This window comes from Macaca fascicularis, chromosome 2, assembly GCF_037993035.2.
Source record: "Macaca fascicularis isolate 582-1 chromosome 2, T2T-MFA8v1.1".
Taxonomy (NCBI): Eukaryota; Metazoa; Chordata; class Mammalia; order Primates; family Cercopithecidae; genus Macaca; species Macaca fascicularis.
In genome coordinates this window covers 39,200,399-39,216,473 of record NC_088376.1, presented here as the reverse complement: position 1 = coordinate 39,216,473, position 16,075 = coordinate 39,200,399, and the positions used below count along the sequence as shown (strand labels likewise).

General features: G+C 40.8%; 1 protein-coding gene across 14 annotated transcripts in view; it reads left to right on the top strand.

Annotated features, from left to right (window-relative positions):
• The window catches only part of STAG1 (STAG1 cohesin complex component), a 402,189-nt gene extending 386,880 nt beyond the window's left edge, over window positions 1-15,309 (top strand). For 13 of the 14 annotated variants that reach the window (XM_074031098.1, XM_074031099.1, XM_074031097.1 and 10 more), the window contains 6 exons: window positions 1,882-2,087; window positions 7,530-7,704; window positions 9,971-10,081; window positions 10,942-11,056; window positions 13,108-13,188; window positions 13,281-15,309. In XM_074031098.1, the coding sequence (XP_073887199.1) occupies window positions 1,882-2,087; window positions 7,530-7,704; window positions 9,971-10,081; window positions 10,942-11,056; window positions 13,108-13,188; window positions 13,281-13,304 (712 nt within the window). In that variant the 3' untranslated portion in view covers window positions 13,305-15,309. The remainder of the gene's footprint in view (window positions 1-1,881; window positions 2,088-7,529; window positions 7,705-9,970; window positions 10,082-10,941; window positions 11,057-13,107; window positions 13,189-13,280) is intronic. The other variant, XM_045385125.3, reaches the window with a different exon arrangement.
• Window positions 15,310-16,075: the final 766 nt, after the last annotated feature.

The window sequence follows — 16,075 nt, the reverse complement described above, 5'->3', positions numbered from 1 at the left end:
AAATGAATCGAAGGGAGATACCGAAATTAAGAATCACTTGTTTTTTAGTTTAAAAAAAAAAAAAAGGGAAAAAAATCCTTTTTTTTTTTTTTTGTTTTTTGTTTTTTGTTTTGAGACGGAGTCTCGCTCTGTAGCCCAGGCTGGAGTGCAGCGGCCGGATCTCAGCTCACTGCAAGCTCTGCCTCCTGGGTCCACGCCATTCTCCTGCCTCAGCCTCCTGAGTAGCTGGGACTACAGGCGCCCTCCACATCGCCCGGCTAGTTTTTTTGTATTTTTTAGTAGAGACGGGGTTTCACCGTGTTAGCCAGGATGGTCTCGATCTCCTGACCTCGTGATCCACCCGTCTCGGCCTCCCAAAGTGCTGGGATTACAGGCTTGAGCCACCACGCCCGGCCCGGAAAAAATCCTTTAAAAAATAGTATAGATTTAAGGTGTATATATGATGTCTTGATATACATATAGGTTGTAAAATGATTACAACAGTCAGTTAGTTAACAAATCCACCTCCCAGGATTGACTGTGACACCAGGAAGGTTCTTCTTGGCTCTTTCTCTGGTTTTCTCTGTGGAACTTCTGGGTGCTTTGCTCTGTCATTTGTTGCTGCTAGTGTCAGAGAACTACCAGCACCCTCTCATTTTCACTCCATCAAGAGCAGAGGATAGGTAACCCCTGGTTCTCAGCTTGCCCAAGGTTTGGAATCTCTCGACAGGGAGTTTGAGGTGGGGCATTCAGGGCCCCGATGTTCTCAGCCTGCTGTGCCCGGGGTAGCATTTTACCCCAGGGGTGGAGGCTAGGTGGGATAAAAGGAGCTTCATTTTACCTGGTTGCTGTTCAGAATAGAACTTATACAACACAGGGCTGGGAGGTGATGAGAAATGCAAATGGTATGCTTCTTTCTTTCAGGGTAGCCTGGGAACTAGAGAGAGAGGGAACCCCCATCTTCTTGGCCACCTGTCTGGACTACATAGAGTTTCTAAAATATAGAGTTGTAGTGGCAGGGAGAAGGAAACAAGGGAAGGGAACAGGTTGTGGATCAAATGCTACAAACTTTTGCTGTGCTTACCAAAATGTATTAGATTCTCTCTTTTTTTTTTTTTTTTTGAGATAGAGTCTCCAGACTATCACCCAGGCTGGAGTGCAGTGGGGTGGTCTTGGCTCACTGCAACCTCCACCTCCCGGGTTCAAGCGATTCTCCTGCCTCAGCCTCCTGAGTAGCTGGGATTACAGGTGCGTGCCACCATGCCCGGCTAATTTTTTTTGTAGGGACTGGGTTTTGCCATGTTGGCCAGGTTGATGTCAAACTCCTGACCTCAAGTGATCCACCCACCTCAGCCTCCCAGAGTGCTGGGATTACAGGCATGAGCCACTGTGCCTGGCCAGATTTTCTTGAATAAATTTTTCTCCATTTGCTGTATGCCCTTAAGAGAATTGGCAAAGACTTTAAATTATTGTATTTTGTAAATTTTACTAGTTAAAAGGTTGTTTTCCTGGAAAGAGGGCATGCCAGCCTCCTTACTCCACCATCTTAGAAATCCTGCTTTGGCTTGAACACTTTATGAGAAAACTCAATAATCTTTTTGAGCTAAACTTCTGATTTTTTTTTAACATTGGTGTTTAAAAGCAAAGGAAGAAATATGGGAAAGACCATACATACATACATACCCTTAGGTAATACACTCTCTTGCTTTAAAGTATCCCAAGAATATGTGAAACAAAACTTTCTCGGTCCCTCTCTTTCCAAAGGTGACCACTGTTAATAATTTAATGTGTGTCCTTAGGTATTCTTCAGAACCTGCAGAGAGAGAGCCTCAGATTAAGAAAAAGTGAGTGATGTATGAACTGCTTCCATGAAAATCACTGCTGTTTCTATTGTGTTTCTAGTCACTCATACCTAGAGAAATTCCTTACCGAGCAGATGATGGAAAGGAGGGAAGATGTATGGCTTCCACTCATCTCCTATAGAAATTCATTAGTCACTGGGGGTGAAGATGATAGAATGTCTGTGAACAGTGGAAGTAGCAGCAGCAAAACCTCATCAGTAAGGAATAAGAAAGGACGACCTCCACTTCATAAAAAACGAGTAGAAGGTAAGTCTGCCTTTACACTATAAGAAACAATTTGCCTGGTTTTAAAGAGAAAAAGTAGCAAATAATCTTTTGAAGCAAGATAATAGTATCAGGCACATGATTTCCTTGTATATTTGATTCACAATGAGATGTTAAGGCAAAAAGATTGGAACAGACAAAGTAAGACAGAAAAGCGTCAAGGAAAAAGAAGTTGAGGAAGCATGGAGCATAAAGGAAGAGAGACCAAAAGAGGAAACAATTAGCTAGGTCTATAAAATCAATCCCTATACTATATGCCTCTAATACATTAAAATATAAAGTAAGATAGTCACAATGCTATTCTATTAAAATTCTTCCTAATATAGGTGAGATACAGGTAATTTGAGGGTAGATTTCTGCAGCAAATTGAATATACCAGAATAGTTTTCCAGTTCTACCACTTGGTTGGAACAATAAGACAGTGATGGCCTCCAGGTATGATGGCTCACACCTGTAATCCCAGTTACTCAGGGGAAGGAAGGAGGATCAGGAAATTAAGGCCAGAAATTTGAGACCAGCCTGGGAAACATAGCAGGACTCTCATCTGTAAGAAAAAAAATGTTTTTAATTGGTGGCATGCACCTGTAATCCCAGCTACTTGGGAAGCTAAGGTGGGAGAATCACTTGAGCCCAGAAGTTTGAGGTTGCAGTGAGCTATGATCATGCCACTGCACTCCAGCCTGGGTGACAGAGCAAGACTCCCATCATTTAATTTTTTTAAAAGGCAGTAATGGCTAAATCTGGTTTTATAACCCTCTTGGACTGTGGGGAATGGGAAGTTAAATTGTCATGAAAATCTGATCAGTAGTAGATATTCCTATATGTAAAAATAAATAAATAAATAAAAATTGCTCTATTAAAACAAAACATTCCTGTTAAAATTACTAAGAGAAGCCTCAAAGTAAAAATGCTTGTTTTCTCAAATAATCTTCCCCCTTCTCCATGCTTGTAATAAATTTTCTCCAAACCAAGAGGAGGGCTGTGATCTGAGTCCTCTCTCTTGTTCTTTTTATAACTTCTTATATTTCAGCATCTTACCTGTGCTGCCTAAAAAAATGACTCACTAATAAAGGTTTTGCTAAACTCTATGGCAAAATTAATTAGAATTTAAATCTAATGATTCTTTTCATTACTGGGGAGACAGTATTGACTATTGATGAGGAGTACAAATTCTAACATCAGAGTTCCAGAATTCAGACCTGGCCTTCTCATTATCAGCTATGCAACCTTTGAGCATATTACTTAACCTCTCTAAGTTTCAATCATTCATCAAATGAAGGATGAGCAGAGTATTTATCCTGTCAGTTCCCGTGAATATTAGAAACTACAAATAAACCACTTAGTACACACACAGTACTGAGCACAGTGCTTGGCACATAGGTAGCATTCAATAAATTATCTGAACATTATTGTATAGTAATGCCTCATATCTAGCATCAATCAGTAAATTAGGCAGCATCTGTATTTCTTTTCTTTTTTTAACCTTTGAGTTTTCAAAGCATCTATATTTCAAAAGGAATAAAAGAATTAATATAAATGTTACTGTTCAAGTTTAACAAAATCTCCACAAAGTTTAAGATTTCCTTTCAAATTACAGCTTTGGGACTTAAACTCTTTTTTAAAAGTCCAGAGAAAGAAAATATAAAATCTTGTCTTTGTACTGTAGGATCCTGGACTTTTCTCTAAAGAATGACTACAGGCATTTCTTTTTATTTATTTATTTATTTATTTATTTATTTTTTGAGACAGGGTCTCCCTCTGTCACCCAGGCTGGAATGCAGTGGCGTGATCTTGGTTCACTGCAACCTTCACTTCCCAGGTTCAAGCAATTCTCCTGCCTCAGCCTCCCAAGTATCTGGGATTACAGGCACCCACCACCATGCCTAGCTAATTTTTGTATTTTTAGTAGAGACAGGGGTTCACCCTGTTGGCCAGGCTGGTCTCGAACTCCTGACCTCAAGTGATCCACCCACCCTGGCTTCTCAAAGTGCTGGGATTATAGGCGGGAGCCACTGCACCTGGCCTTTTTTTTTTAATGAGACAGGGTTTCACTCTGTCACCCAGGCTGGAGTCTTGTCCCTGGCTCAAGCAATCCTCCCACTTCAGCCCTCAAACCTCCCTGGCTCAAGCCCCAAAACCTCCCTGGCTCAAGCAATCCTCCCACTTCAGCCCCCAAGTAGCTGGGACTACAGGCATGTGCCACCACACCCAGGTAATTTTTGTATTTTTCGTAGAGACAGGGTTTCACCTTGTTGCCCAGACTGGTTTTAAACTCCTGGACTCAAGCGATCCATATGCCTCAGTGTCCCAAAGTGCTAGGATTACAGGCATGAGCCATTGCGTCTAGCCATTCTTCAATGTAATATTCTTATTAGCCAACATTCATCAAATTTTTGCTGTGTACTAGGAATATGTTTTAACATGCATTATATCATTTAATCATTTATTTGACTTATATTTGTAAAGCACTTAAGTCAGTCTCTGGCATAAGTGTATAAATGTCTTATAAGTCAACACTATTATCTAAATTTTTCACAAAAGAAACTAAAGCTTAGAGATTTTAACTATCCATAATGTTCACTAATGGTACAGTCAATATTATTTTCAAGATTAAGAGAAGCTTATATGGAACCAGATAACCTAATTTGTTTAAATTACAAAAAAGAAAACTTTGTCAATTTGAGATTTACAAAATGACTAAGATGGGTTGCATGCACAAAACCCTTAGGCTGCAGAGTTTCATCCTTCAGAGATGAAAATGAGAAAGTATTAAAAGAAATATTTTCATTGAGTAATCTTTAAAGGATTAGAAGTATCTATTTCTATTTAAGATGAATGAGTTCTCCCTGGAGTTATCAATTCATTCAGTAAGTTTCTACCAAGTGCCTTCCTAGGAACTGTGGTAAGTACTACAGATTAGGTATTAATATACTGTGAGTGCAGATAGGAGGAGAGAGAACAGAAACAGGCTGTTTGATTTCACCATGGTCAATGCTCTGATGTGCCAAACACAGGAGGTTCTGGGAACATATAGGCAGTGACCAAACTTTTGAATATAGGAAGATTTTCTGGAAAAGATGACATGTAGTAGACAGCTGACAGTTGAGTTTACCAGGTTCAGAACCTAAGTGATAATAATCTTTTTATCATAAAATTTTAAGTGTGGTAGAGAATAAAAGTTCTGAATTAAATGTTGAATGAAATGTGTTATGAATAGAAGATGATGAAATGTGTCTTTGTTAACTAAGAAGAGATTGAGTAGTGAGCTTCAGATCATAGGAATTACTTTAACCAAGACAATGGGTAGGTATTTCCAGGCACAGAAAAGCCAATCTAGAATGTACATGTCTAACAAAATATCAGAAACCTGAGAAATACAAGGAGAAACAGGATGCTCGATGGCAAAGGAGGAGCCTAACACACACATCTCTGAGACTTAAGGAGAGGAAAAGCAGTGGGATTCATACTATGTATTGGGATTAAAATTCTTCAGAAGGAAAACCAAAGCAGTAATACTTTTTAAGAAGCCTTATATTAGAATAATGTAGTTTTGTTTTTTGTTTTTTGTTTTGAGATGGAGTCTTGCTCTGTCGCCCAGGCTGGAGTGCAGTGGCGCGATCTCCACTCACTGCAAACTCCGGGTTCACGCCATTCTCCTGCCTCAGCCTCCCGTGTAGCTGGGACTACAGGCGCCCACCACCACGCCCGGCTAATTTTTGTATTTTTGGTAGAGACGGGGTTTCACCGTGTTAGCCAGGATGGTCTCAATCTCCTGACCTCGTGATCCGCCCATCTTGGCCTCCCAAAGTGCTGGGATTACAGGCGTGAGCCACCGCGCCCAGCCTAGAAATTTTATAGGTAGAAACTTGACCGGGCATAGTAGGTCATGCCCTTAATTCCAGCACTTTGGGAGATGGGTGGATTGCTTGAGTTCAGGAGTTTGAGATCAGCCTAGGCAACATAGCAAAGCCCCATCTCAAACAAACAAAAAAAAAAAATTGGTAATATTTTATCAGGATAGTTTATAAATAATGCTTTAATCTGCTCAAATCTTTATAAACCATCTTAGCCGGTGGCTTACGCCTATAATGCCAGCATTCTGGGAGGTCGAGGTGGGCTGATTACTTGAGGTCAAGAGTTCCAGATCAGCCTGGCCAACATGGTGAAACCCATCTCTACTAAAAATACAAAAATTAGCTGGGCATGGCAGCAGATGCCCGTAATCCCAGCTACTTGGGAGGCTGAGGCAGGAGAATCACTTAAACTTGGGAGGCGGAGGTTGAAGTGAGCCCAGGTCGTGCCACTGCACTACAGCGTGCGACAGAGTGAGAGTCTGTCTCAAAAAAAAAGATCTTTATAAACCGTTTTCATAAGTTCTGAAGGAAAAACAGTTCCTAGCCCCTGGAAAACTTAAGTTTTACAGAGACAGTTAAAAACACATGACAAATTACATACCTGCTAATACAGGATAGTATATAATTAAGTCGTAAGTGAGTAAGAATGTATTTCCTCTAGAAATTAAAAGAGAAGCCTGGGTGTGTTGGCTTATGCCTGTAATCTCAGCAGTTTGGGAGGCCGAGGCGGGCGGATCACCTGAGGTCAGGAGTTCAAGACCAGCCTAACCAACGTAGTGATACCCTGTCTCTACTAAAAATACAAAAATGAGCCAGGTGTGGTAGTAGTCACCTGTAATCCCAGCTACTCGAGAGGCTGAGTCAGGAGAACTGCTTGAACCTGGGAGGCGAAGGTTGCAGTGAGCCAAGATCACGCCACTGCACTCCAGCCTGGGCGACAGAGCGAGACTCCATCTTAAAAAAGAGAGAAAAAAAATGTTAAGTGGGGGATTGGGTGGGGGTAATCAGGGAAGGCTTCCCTGAAGGACACAGAGGCATGAAAATGGTGAACCTCTCAACCCATCTCCATATGTATAACCTGGCAAGAAGTTATTGACCAGTGTCTAGTTATGCAAGGGGATTTGCTTATTTCTCCACAAAAGCCAGTCAGATTTTAATTGCTACTGCCTGAGACCCCTGTGAGGCCCAGGAAACAGGCCCTTTATTGCTTGAGCAAACTCTGGCTGGCTGCAATCTTCCCCTTCTAGGATGAATGAATCTTGAGAGATGGAGGGACTTAAAGAGATGATGATGTGATGATAGCTAACATTCAGTGGTTACATACATTACCTCATTTAGTCCCTACAACTTCGTGAGGTTAGGTAATGATGTTCCCATTGTATATATGAGAAAACTCAACTTTGGAAGTTCAATGACTTGTACAGAGTCATTAAAGTCATAGAAGTCAGTGGTGGAACTGAGATTTAAAGTAGGCAGTCTAACTGCATAGCCACACTCTTCACAAGTCTGTGCTATAACTGCCACCAGAGTTCACCCACAACATTCTGTGACCTTAACTGGAATTTTACAGATGAGAGTCTGGATAACACATGGCTAAACAGGACTGACACCATGATTCAGACCCCTGGCCCCCTGCCAGCACCACAACTCACGTCCACTGTACTGCGGGAGAACAGCCGGCCCATGGGAGACCAGATTCAAGAACCTGAGTCTGAACATGGTTCTGAACCAGACTTTTTACACAAGTAAGTAGCAAAAATTTGTCTTCTTGGCAAAAAACCTTTAAAGAAAGTAAAACTATTTAAGAAAAACTTTATTTGTTCATCAGAACATATTGCTGGTCACTTCATGATAAAAGAAGCCAGAAACAGAGGGTAAAAACCTTATGTGAGAAGAGCTATACAAAATCTGCAAACATTGTTGAAGATATCAGTTCCTGGAAGTTCACAGACCTTTAAATGTATGGTGTCTCACCAAGTGCTAATTTCAGTTAGCATTTGCATTTTCATTGGGCAGGTCTGTTTCTTCTCAGGGACTTGGCAAGAAATGCAGGTTACTTCCTAGGCAAGAAAACCTGTAAGAGCCTATGTTGTCAGTAGTCTGAACACCAAATAGACTATATGACCTTTATCATCCATTTAATTAATATTTTGTCTTGTTACATTTATATTTTAAACTCAAACTTCTCATGGATTAAGAATTTTTAAGATCTTACTTGATAAATTCTGAGAATAGTTGCCCTCAAAGAGAGAATCAAGGTCTTACCTTTTCTCCGTGCTAGTAATTAAAATGTTTTCTAGTAGACAGGCCTCTGCAAATTGTAGAGAAAGCAGAGGGTGATGGTGTGTTTTGCTTATAAAAATCTTTTTTTGTTTTCCATCCAACTTTGAAATTCTCTGAGCTCCTAACTTATGTTTCTGTGTATGGTGGGGTAATGCTGTGAATTACTCTGATGGATAAGAGGGAGAACTCTCACTTGTACTCAACAAATTTAGTTAGGTTGAAAATGAAAGAGACAGTGTTAGAAGTATCAAATCCTGGCTTTTCATAAGACCCCTTTGCTCTAAGGGATCAGCCTGCAAACCCAAGAGGATACTCACTGTCACCCATGGTATAACTGGGCTTTCTTGTGCTGCCAAGTATCCTAGAAGGTGGTTTGCCTTATGGCAAGCATCCCAAGATGGGTGAGCTAACCAATATCCCCACCCCTCTTCCTACAGGGTGGGTTTCTCCTTATTTTAGCAGCCTGCCTTGCCTCTCTGACCTTACCATTTGTCAGTCGCTGTGGCTGTGGTCTGCCTTCTTTTCCCTGCTCCAGGTTTATAGGTTTAATCAAGGTGGTGGCCCCACATGATATAAAGACAGCTTAGAAACAAGTTCATGTGACAGTTTGTATTGGCTAAAAAATCACTAAAGTTTCCTGGCTGGGCATGGTGGCACATGCCTGTGATCCCAACTATTCAGGAGACCAAGGAATGAGAATTGCTTGAACTCGGGAGGCAGACATTGCAGTGAGCCAAAATCGCGCCACTGCACTGCAGCCTGGGTGACACAGACTCTGTCTCAACACCACCACAAAAGAAAATTAGCCAGGCATGGTGGTGCATGCCTGTGGTCCCAGCTACTTGGGAGGCTGAGGTGAGAGCATCACTGGAGCCTGGGAGCCAGAGGTTGTAGGGAGCCAAGATCATGCCACTGCACTCCAGCCTGGGTGACAAGAGTGAGACCCTGTCTTAAAAAAAGATTCCTGGCCGGGCGCGGTGGCTCATGCCTGTAATCCCAGCACTTTGGGAGGCCGAGGTGAGTGGATCACAAGGTCAGGAGATAAAGGCCATCCTAGCTAACACGGTGCAACCCTGTCTCTACTAAAAATACAAAAAATTAGCTGGGCGTGGTGGTGGGCACCTGTAGTCCCAGCTACTCTGGAGGCTGAGACAGAAGCAGCCCTTGAACCGGGGAGGCGGAGGTTGCAGTGAGCCAAGATTGCGCCCCTGCACTCCAGCCTGCATGACGGAGCAAGACTCCATCTCAAAAAAAAAAAATCCTTAGAGGCATATTTACACACACTTCCATGTGCCAGTAAGTTTAGAGTACAAGTGCAGATTTGACTCCATAAAGACTGAGGAAAAGCTGCTATATTCTTCCTTGTTGAATTCTGGAGAACTTTCTGCTGCCAAGCCAACATAATTTGTTAGTTAGGGGTCTGCTGTCCAGCTAGGTACACCTGTGAGTGGGGCACCAGCCCAAGACAGAGGTCTTGAGAGCCCTTGTTTGGCAGAGATTTGGTTGATAGTTTAAGCATCTAACAGTTAGCCTCAGCCAGCTTCTCTTGGAGACTTACAGATATCTTTGGGCAACTTACTGCCTTTTTAATAAAAAGGCACCAGAATAAATCCAACTAATTCCTACTACATGAGATTAAGTAAACCTACCTTGGCTTTCTTAGCATGGGCCTCATTAGTTAAATTCATCATCTGCTGCTACAAAATTAATAATAGTACCCTCTCTTAGTCCTCAGATGCAGATCTCTTGGTTAGGCCAGCCGAAGTTAGAAGACTTAAATCGGAAGGACAGAACAGGAATGAACTACATGAAAGTGAGAACTGGAGTGAGGCATGCTGTGTAAGTGTTACATTGAGTGTCACAAGAACATAACTATGTGATGCCCATCATTTTGTGAAATGACTTGGGTATCTTTGATGTTCGGTCTTAGGAGTTAAAATTACAATTCGTGATATGCTATGCAGCATAGGATAGGAAAGGAGGACGTGAGTTCTTCACACTTTCAGCATTTAAATCCTAACTTTGCCACTTGGCAGCTGCATGGCCTTGGGCAAGCTCTAAAACATCTGTGCTGGCTACGCGTGGTGGCTCTGCCTGTAATCCCAGTACTTTGGGAGGCAGAGGCAGGCAGATCACTTGAGGTCAGGAGTTCAAGACCAGCCTGGCCAACATGGTGAAACCCCGTCTCTACTAAAAATACAAAAAATTAGCCAAGCATGGTGGCGGGCACCTGTAATCCCAGCTACTTGGGAGGCTGAGGGAGGAGAATCGCTTAAATCCAGGAGGTGGAGGTTGCAGTGAGTCGAGATCACGCCACTGCATTCCAACCTGGGCAACAGAGCAACACTCCATCTCAAAAAAAAAAAAAAAAAAAAAAAAATTCTGTGCTTCAGATTCCTCATTTGTAAAATTGGGATAATAGTACCAATAAGAATTTTAGGGTAATTGACACATAGCTAAATAAATATTAACAACTATTATTATTGAATTGTACTTCCTTTTGATGTGTGAGATGAAATCTTGAATGAACCAAAGGAATGATTCTTAATTGTCTTGGAGTTCATTATAATTTGTGTAGTCTGTAGGTCATGATTGGAAGGTGTACTTCAGTTGGTTAGAGTAACTTTCATCTGAGAAACAGCCAGGATTCCAAATGGTGGAGTCTAATGAGCTTTCTGACAATACCTTTTTCTTACCAGTCGGGGTCTAATGGAGGAAGATGCTGAGCCCATCTTTGAAGATGTGATGATGTCATCCCGAAGCCAGTTAGAAGATATGAATGAAGAATTTGAGGACACCATGGTTATTGATCTGGTAGAGAAATTCACTATATTTTTCTTTTGTTAAAATATGTGGGGGCATTGGTGTAAGATGACCCTCTTAGGTTGGGCACGGTGGCTCACGCCTGTAATCCCAGCAGTTTGAGAGACTGAGGTGGGTGGATCATCTGAAGTCGGGAGTTCGAGACCAGCCTGACCAATATGGAGAAATCCCGTCTCTACTAAAAATACAAAATTAGCCAGGCGTGGTGGCACATGCCCATAATCCCAGCTACTCGGGAGGCTGAGGTTGCAGTGAGCCGAGATTGTGCCATTGCACTCTAGCCTGGGCAACAAGAGCGAAACTCCGTCTCAAAAAAACAAACAAAAATTATCCTCTTATTTTCAGAATTCTGGGAGGAAGGGTGAGGTGAGGAGGAGGTAACATTGACCAAAAACAGTGGGCATTTGGATGAGCTTGGGTGTTTTTCAAGCCTGCTTTCAAAGCAGTCATATTTTAAATTCTGATACTAACAGAAACTGGTTCTTTCTTTTTACCTTCTTCGAAGAGAGCTCATACTAGATCTGTCTTTCAGCATCACATGTGTATCTGGCCTCTTGTGCTTTAAATTTGAGCCTGACAAAAATCTGCAGTGCTTCAGCGTAACAAAATGCCGAATATGGGACTTAATTTGTTCAGTATGAGAAGACATGTTTGAGATATGGACTAACCATAGGTGATACTAAGAACTTATTTTTACAGGAATAGTAATGAATGGTGGTTATGTTTTTTTCAAAAGTTCTCATCAGTTATAGACAACACATTGAAGTAGTTATAGGCAAAATTACATAGGAAAGGAAAAACAGTGAGACTCAGTGGAATAAGACTGGCCACATGTTTGACAGTTTTTGAAACTGGGTGATGGGTACATAGAAATTCATCATGCTGCTTTTTCTGTGTATTTTCTAAGGCTGCCATAATAAATACCACAGACTGAGTGGTTTAAACAAATTTTTATTCATTCATTTATTTATTTATTTATAGATGGAGTCTCGCTGTGTCACCAGGCTGTAGTGCAGTGCTGTGATCTTGACTCACTGCAACCTCTGCCTCCCAGGTTCAAGCGATTCTCCTGCCTCAGCCTCCCAAATAGCTGGGACTACAGGCGCATGCCACCACACCCAGTTAATTTTTATATTTTTAGTAGAGACGGGGTTTCACCATGTTGGCCAGGATGGTCTTGATCTCTTGACCTCGTGATCCGCCCGACTCGGCCTTCCAAAGTGCTGGGATTACAGGCGTGAGCAACCACGCCTGGCCCAGAAATTTATTTTTTTATCACATTTCTGGAAGCTAGAAGTCCTGAGATGGTGATTTATTTTGAGGCTTCTCTCCTTGGCTTGTAGATGACTGCCTTCTTCCTTGTCTTTAGATGGTCTTTCCTATATGTGTGTCTCCTTCTTATCAGGGCCCCAACTATATTCAATTAGGACCCACCCATTTGACCTCATTTTACCTTAATTACCTCTTTAAAGGCCCTGTCGCCAAATACTGGCATCTTCTGAGGTACTGGATTAGGACTTCAGCATGCACATTTTGAAGGGACATAATTCAGCCTGTAACATTGTGCTTTGTATGTTGTGAATTTTCCATAATGAGAAGTTTTTGTAAGTTTTATAAATATAAATGAGATCATATTACTCCAATCTGCCCCCACCATCCAATAACTTTCCATCTACCTGCTTTGGGGAATTCAGAGGTTTATCACCTAGTAGTTAATCAATTTTATAAATTTTTCTGTGATTTGAAAGGGAAGATATGGCCTGGGCATGTAGGCCCAAAGTTATTTATATGTATTTACATGTTCAGTGTATTCATTATAGTTTGAAAGTTTTGTGCGTTGTTTTTGCCAACATAATTAAAAGCCAAAAGTACGGTTTTTAAAAAATCTATTTCATATAAAAGCCAGATTCTCTTCTTCCTTTCAAAATTGACTCTTAGCAGGTCTATATATTTATGATACTGTCAGAAATATTAGCTGATTATCACAATTCATTGTCTTAATGATCTCAGAAAAAAATTAAGAAACCTGTTTCTCTTTCCAGCCTCCATCAAGAAATCGGCGAGAGAGAGCTGAGCTAAGGCCAGACTTCTTTGACTCTGCAGCTATCATAGAAGATGATTCAGTAAATGTTAAATTATTACTGCTTTTTATTTATGGTTCCTGGGTCCTGTTTATGCATGAAATTAATAATTATGTTTCTCATCATTTTTCTAGGGATTTGGAATGCCTATGTTCTGAAGTCTGAAGAAAATTTACAAATCTGGAACTCTATTATTTAGAGCTAGAGGCCTATATACTGTGATAGCTTGTATGGGGAAAAACACTTTTGATGTGATCTGATTTGTTTTTTAATCAAATGATTAAGGTCAATCCCTTTTTGCAGTGACGGAAGAGGAGCATGTAAATTACCCAAGGGAATGTTGGTGAATGTCCACTCAGAAAGACTGACCTGAAAATCATTTGTGTCCTACTATTGGACTTATCCCAATACAGATGTGTGTGTTTTTCTGGAGGGAGGAAGAAATTTTAAATTTTTAAAACAGCTGTCAAGATAAACACTGTTATACACCTGTTTTATGAAAACTCAACATTGAGTAAAAAAAAAATATTTTTAACTTTATTTTCCTGTTGTACAATTTAAAAACCGTTTTAACATTTTGCCTTTTTATGTTTTAAAAGCTAACCATTTTTATTAAACCTATGAGTAAGCAGCTCATCCTAATTGCCGAAGAGTGTTTTGGAGCTCACTGGATTTGGTTGACCTTTGTGGAACACAAATAATGAAGGAGCAGAACATTGACAAGCTAAGATGAAATTCTGACATAGTGCATCTCTGCCAAAAACCACACACCCTCTGTGGATATGGATATGAAATTCCCAGATTTTATATACTCTTGAATAAAAAGGTTTATTTTTATTTATAAGTGGGCATAAAATAAGAAATGTCCATGCAGCCATTTTTCCAACAGATGCTGTACACGGTTCATTTTATATAGACTAGGGAGATTCAAATACAGTGCATTTTCTATTGGTATTTGTTCTGTGCATTTTTAGCAACTTCTACCAGCAAATAAAGTATTCTCAGTAAAACGAAAATGATTCTCAAGTTATCAGTTTGCTGTTTTTACCACTTATTTCATGCCCTGCCAAATTCAAGTTACACAGACTTCCATTTTCTTAAGATAATCATGAAGAAATCCTTTATCATCATTCGAAAGTAATTTTAAGTGTAACATAACTGTGTCTACTTCCCATGCACTTAATACCCTTATGCGCTAATTTTGTGAATTAAGTTTACTGATTATAGAAGTATGTGCTGCATAGAAGTCTGTGCTTAGAGGGTGAAGTTCCTAAGCTTACCTTGAATTACAGCTACATTTCAGTGTTAAATGTGCATATTAAGAATAATTCTTTTGGGGAAAGAAATTATGAATCTTCAGGACAGTCTACAATGGTTTAGAGTTGCATTCTGCCTAGACTTTTATGACTTGCTGCTATTGTTTTAAAAACCCCACTTAGTTTCTTCCTTCAGATTTCTAAAGTAAGCCTCAGAATTTCCAAACCAATCCATCCACAGCTGTTTCTGGGCTGGTTTTTAAAGTAGTTGCAACAGAATCATGAGGCTTTCCCTTTTTTTATCAAATACAAAACACATTTTTAAAAATTCTGCACACCCAGTGATCATCTTTTGTGCGGGAAAGCAGGATGGATGATTTTATTCATCCTTTTAGTAAAGACACAAAACAGATTTTTCTCAACATTTGTACAGTTCTGAAAAAACCTGGTCACCAAAATGTTTTCTCTGCTAATTCAGCAATTCTTGGGCTCCAGTTAGGGGAGCTGGGGCCTCATTTTCTCCCAGAATTGTGGGCTTCACTGGAAGTGAAGGCGCAGGAATGACTGGACTGTCCACCCTAGCCCTGCCTCCCTGTGGTTTTGGCCGGGGAGCAAGCCATGAGGTGCCCTGGCACATGCACAAACTGATCCTTTGTGTGACAGTCTTGTATGGAAAACAGATGCTGACAGAATTGTAGACTACCATGCCACACAAAAAGGCTAAATATCTACTCCAATGGGTTTCCAGTTCAGTTTGAAGTCAATCAAATTTTTGTATTTTCGGTGTCTCCTTGATTGGTTTTGCTAGTAATTCTGTAAATTGTACATTTGCAATATGAGGTTTTTTTCCTTTTGTACAATTTGAAACTGATGCTTCACCTTTCCTTTAATAAACTATTCAAAATCAGGCTTGTGGTAGTCATCCTATTGTTCCTACCAGGTATGGCTTTAAAGAGATGATTTCCTATCCTGTGGCTCTTGAGAGAGTTTGCAATTTCTGATAATCTGTTAAATGACAGCAAGTTAACCGTATCAGTGAGGTGGTGGTTTTGTTGTTTTGGCTTTTTAATTTTTTTTAAGAAAGCAGAATTTAGGACTAGCTCACTTTCTTTCATTCCTTAGATTTCTCTAGAGTGTGTGTAGGCCAAGTCATCTTGGTTTAAGAAGGAGTCGCTTGCAAACTGAGTTTTGCATGAGGCATTCAGGGAACATCCAGTGGCCTGTAGCATGGGTCCTCCTGGCTTGAGACTCTGGGCTTATATGCATAATTGCACCCTGGCAGTGCCCTTTTGAAGACCACATAGATTCAGTGCAGCTGCAGAACTGTTTTCAGCCAGGCATGGTGGCTCACGCCTGTAATCCCAGCACTTCGGAAGGCCAATTTGAGTGGATCACTTGAGCTCAAGAGTTTGAGACCAGCCTGGGTAGCATGGTGAAACTCCATCTCTACAAAAAATAAAAAATTAGCTGGGTGTGGTGGCACACACCTATAGTCCCAGCTACTTGTGAGGCTGAGGTAGGAGGATAGCTTGAGCCCTTAAGGCGGAGGTTGTTGCAGTGAGCAGACATTGCACCACTACTGCACTCCAATCTAGGTAACAGAGCCAGACCCTGTCTCAAAAAAAAAGTTTTCTCTTGGCATTAGACCTCCTCGCTCTTAAGAAGTCATACCC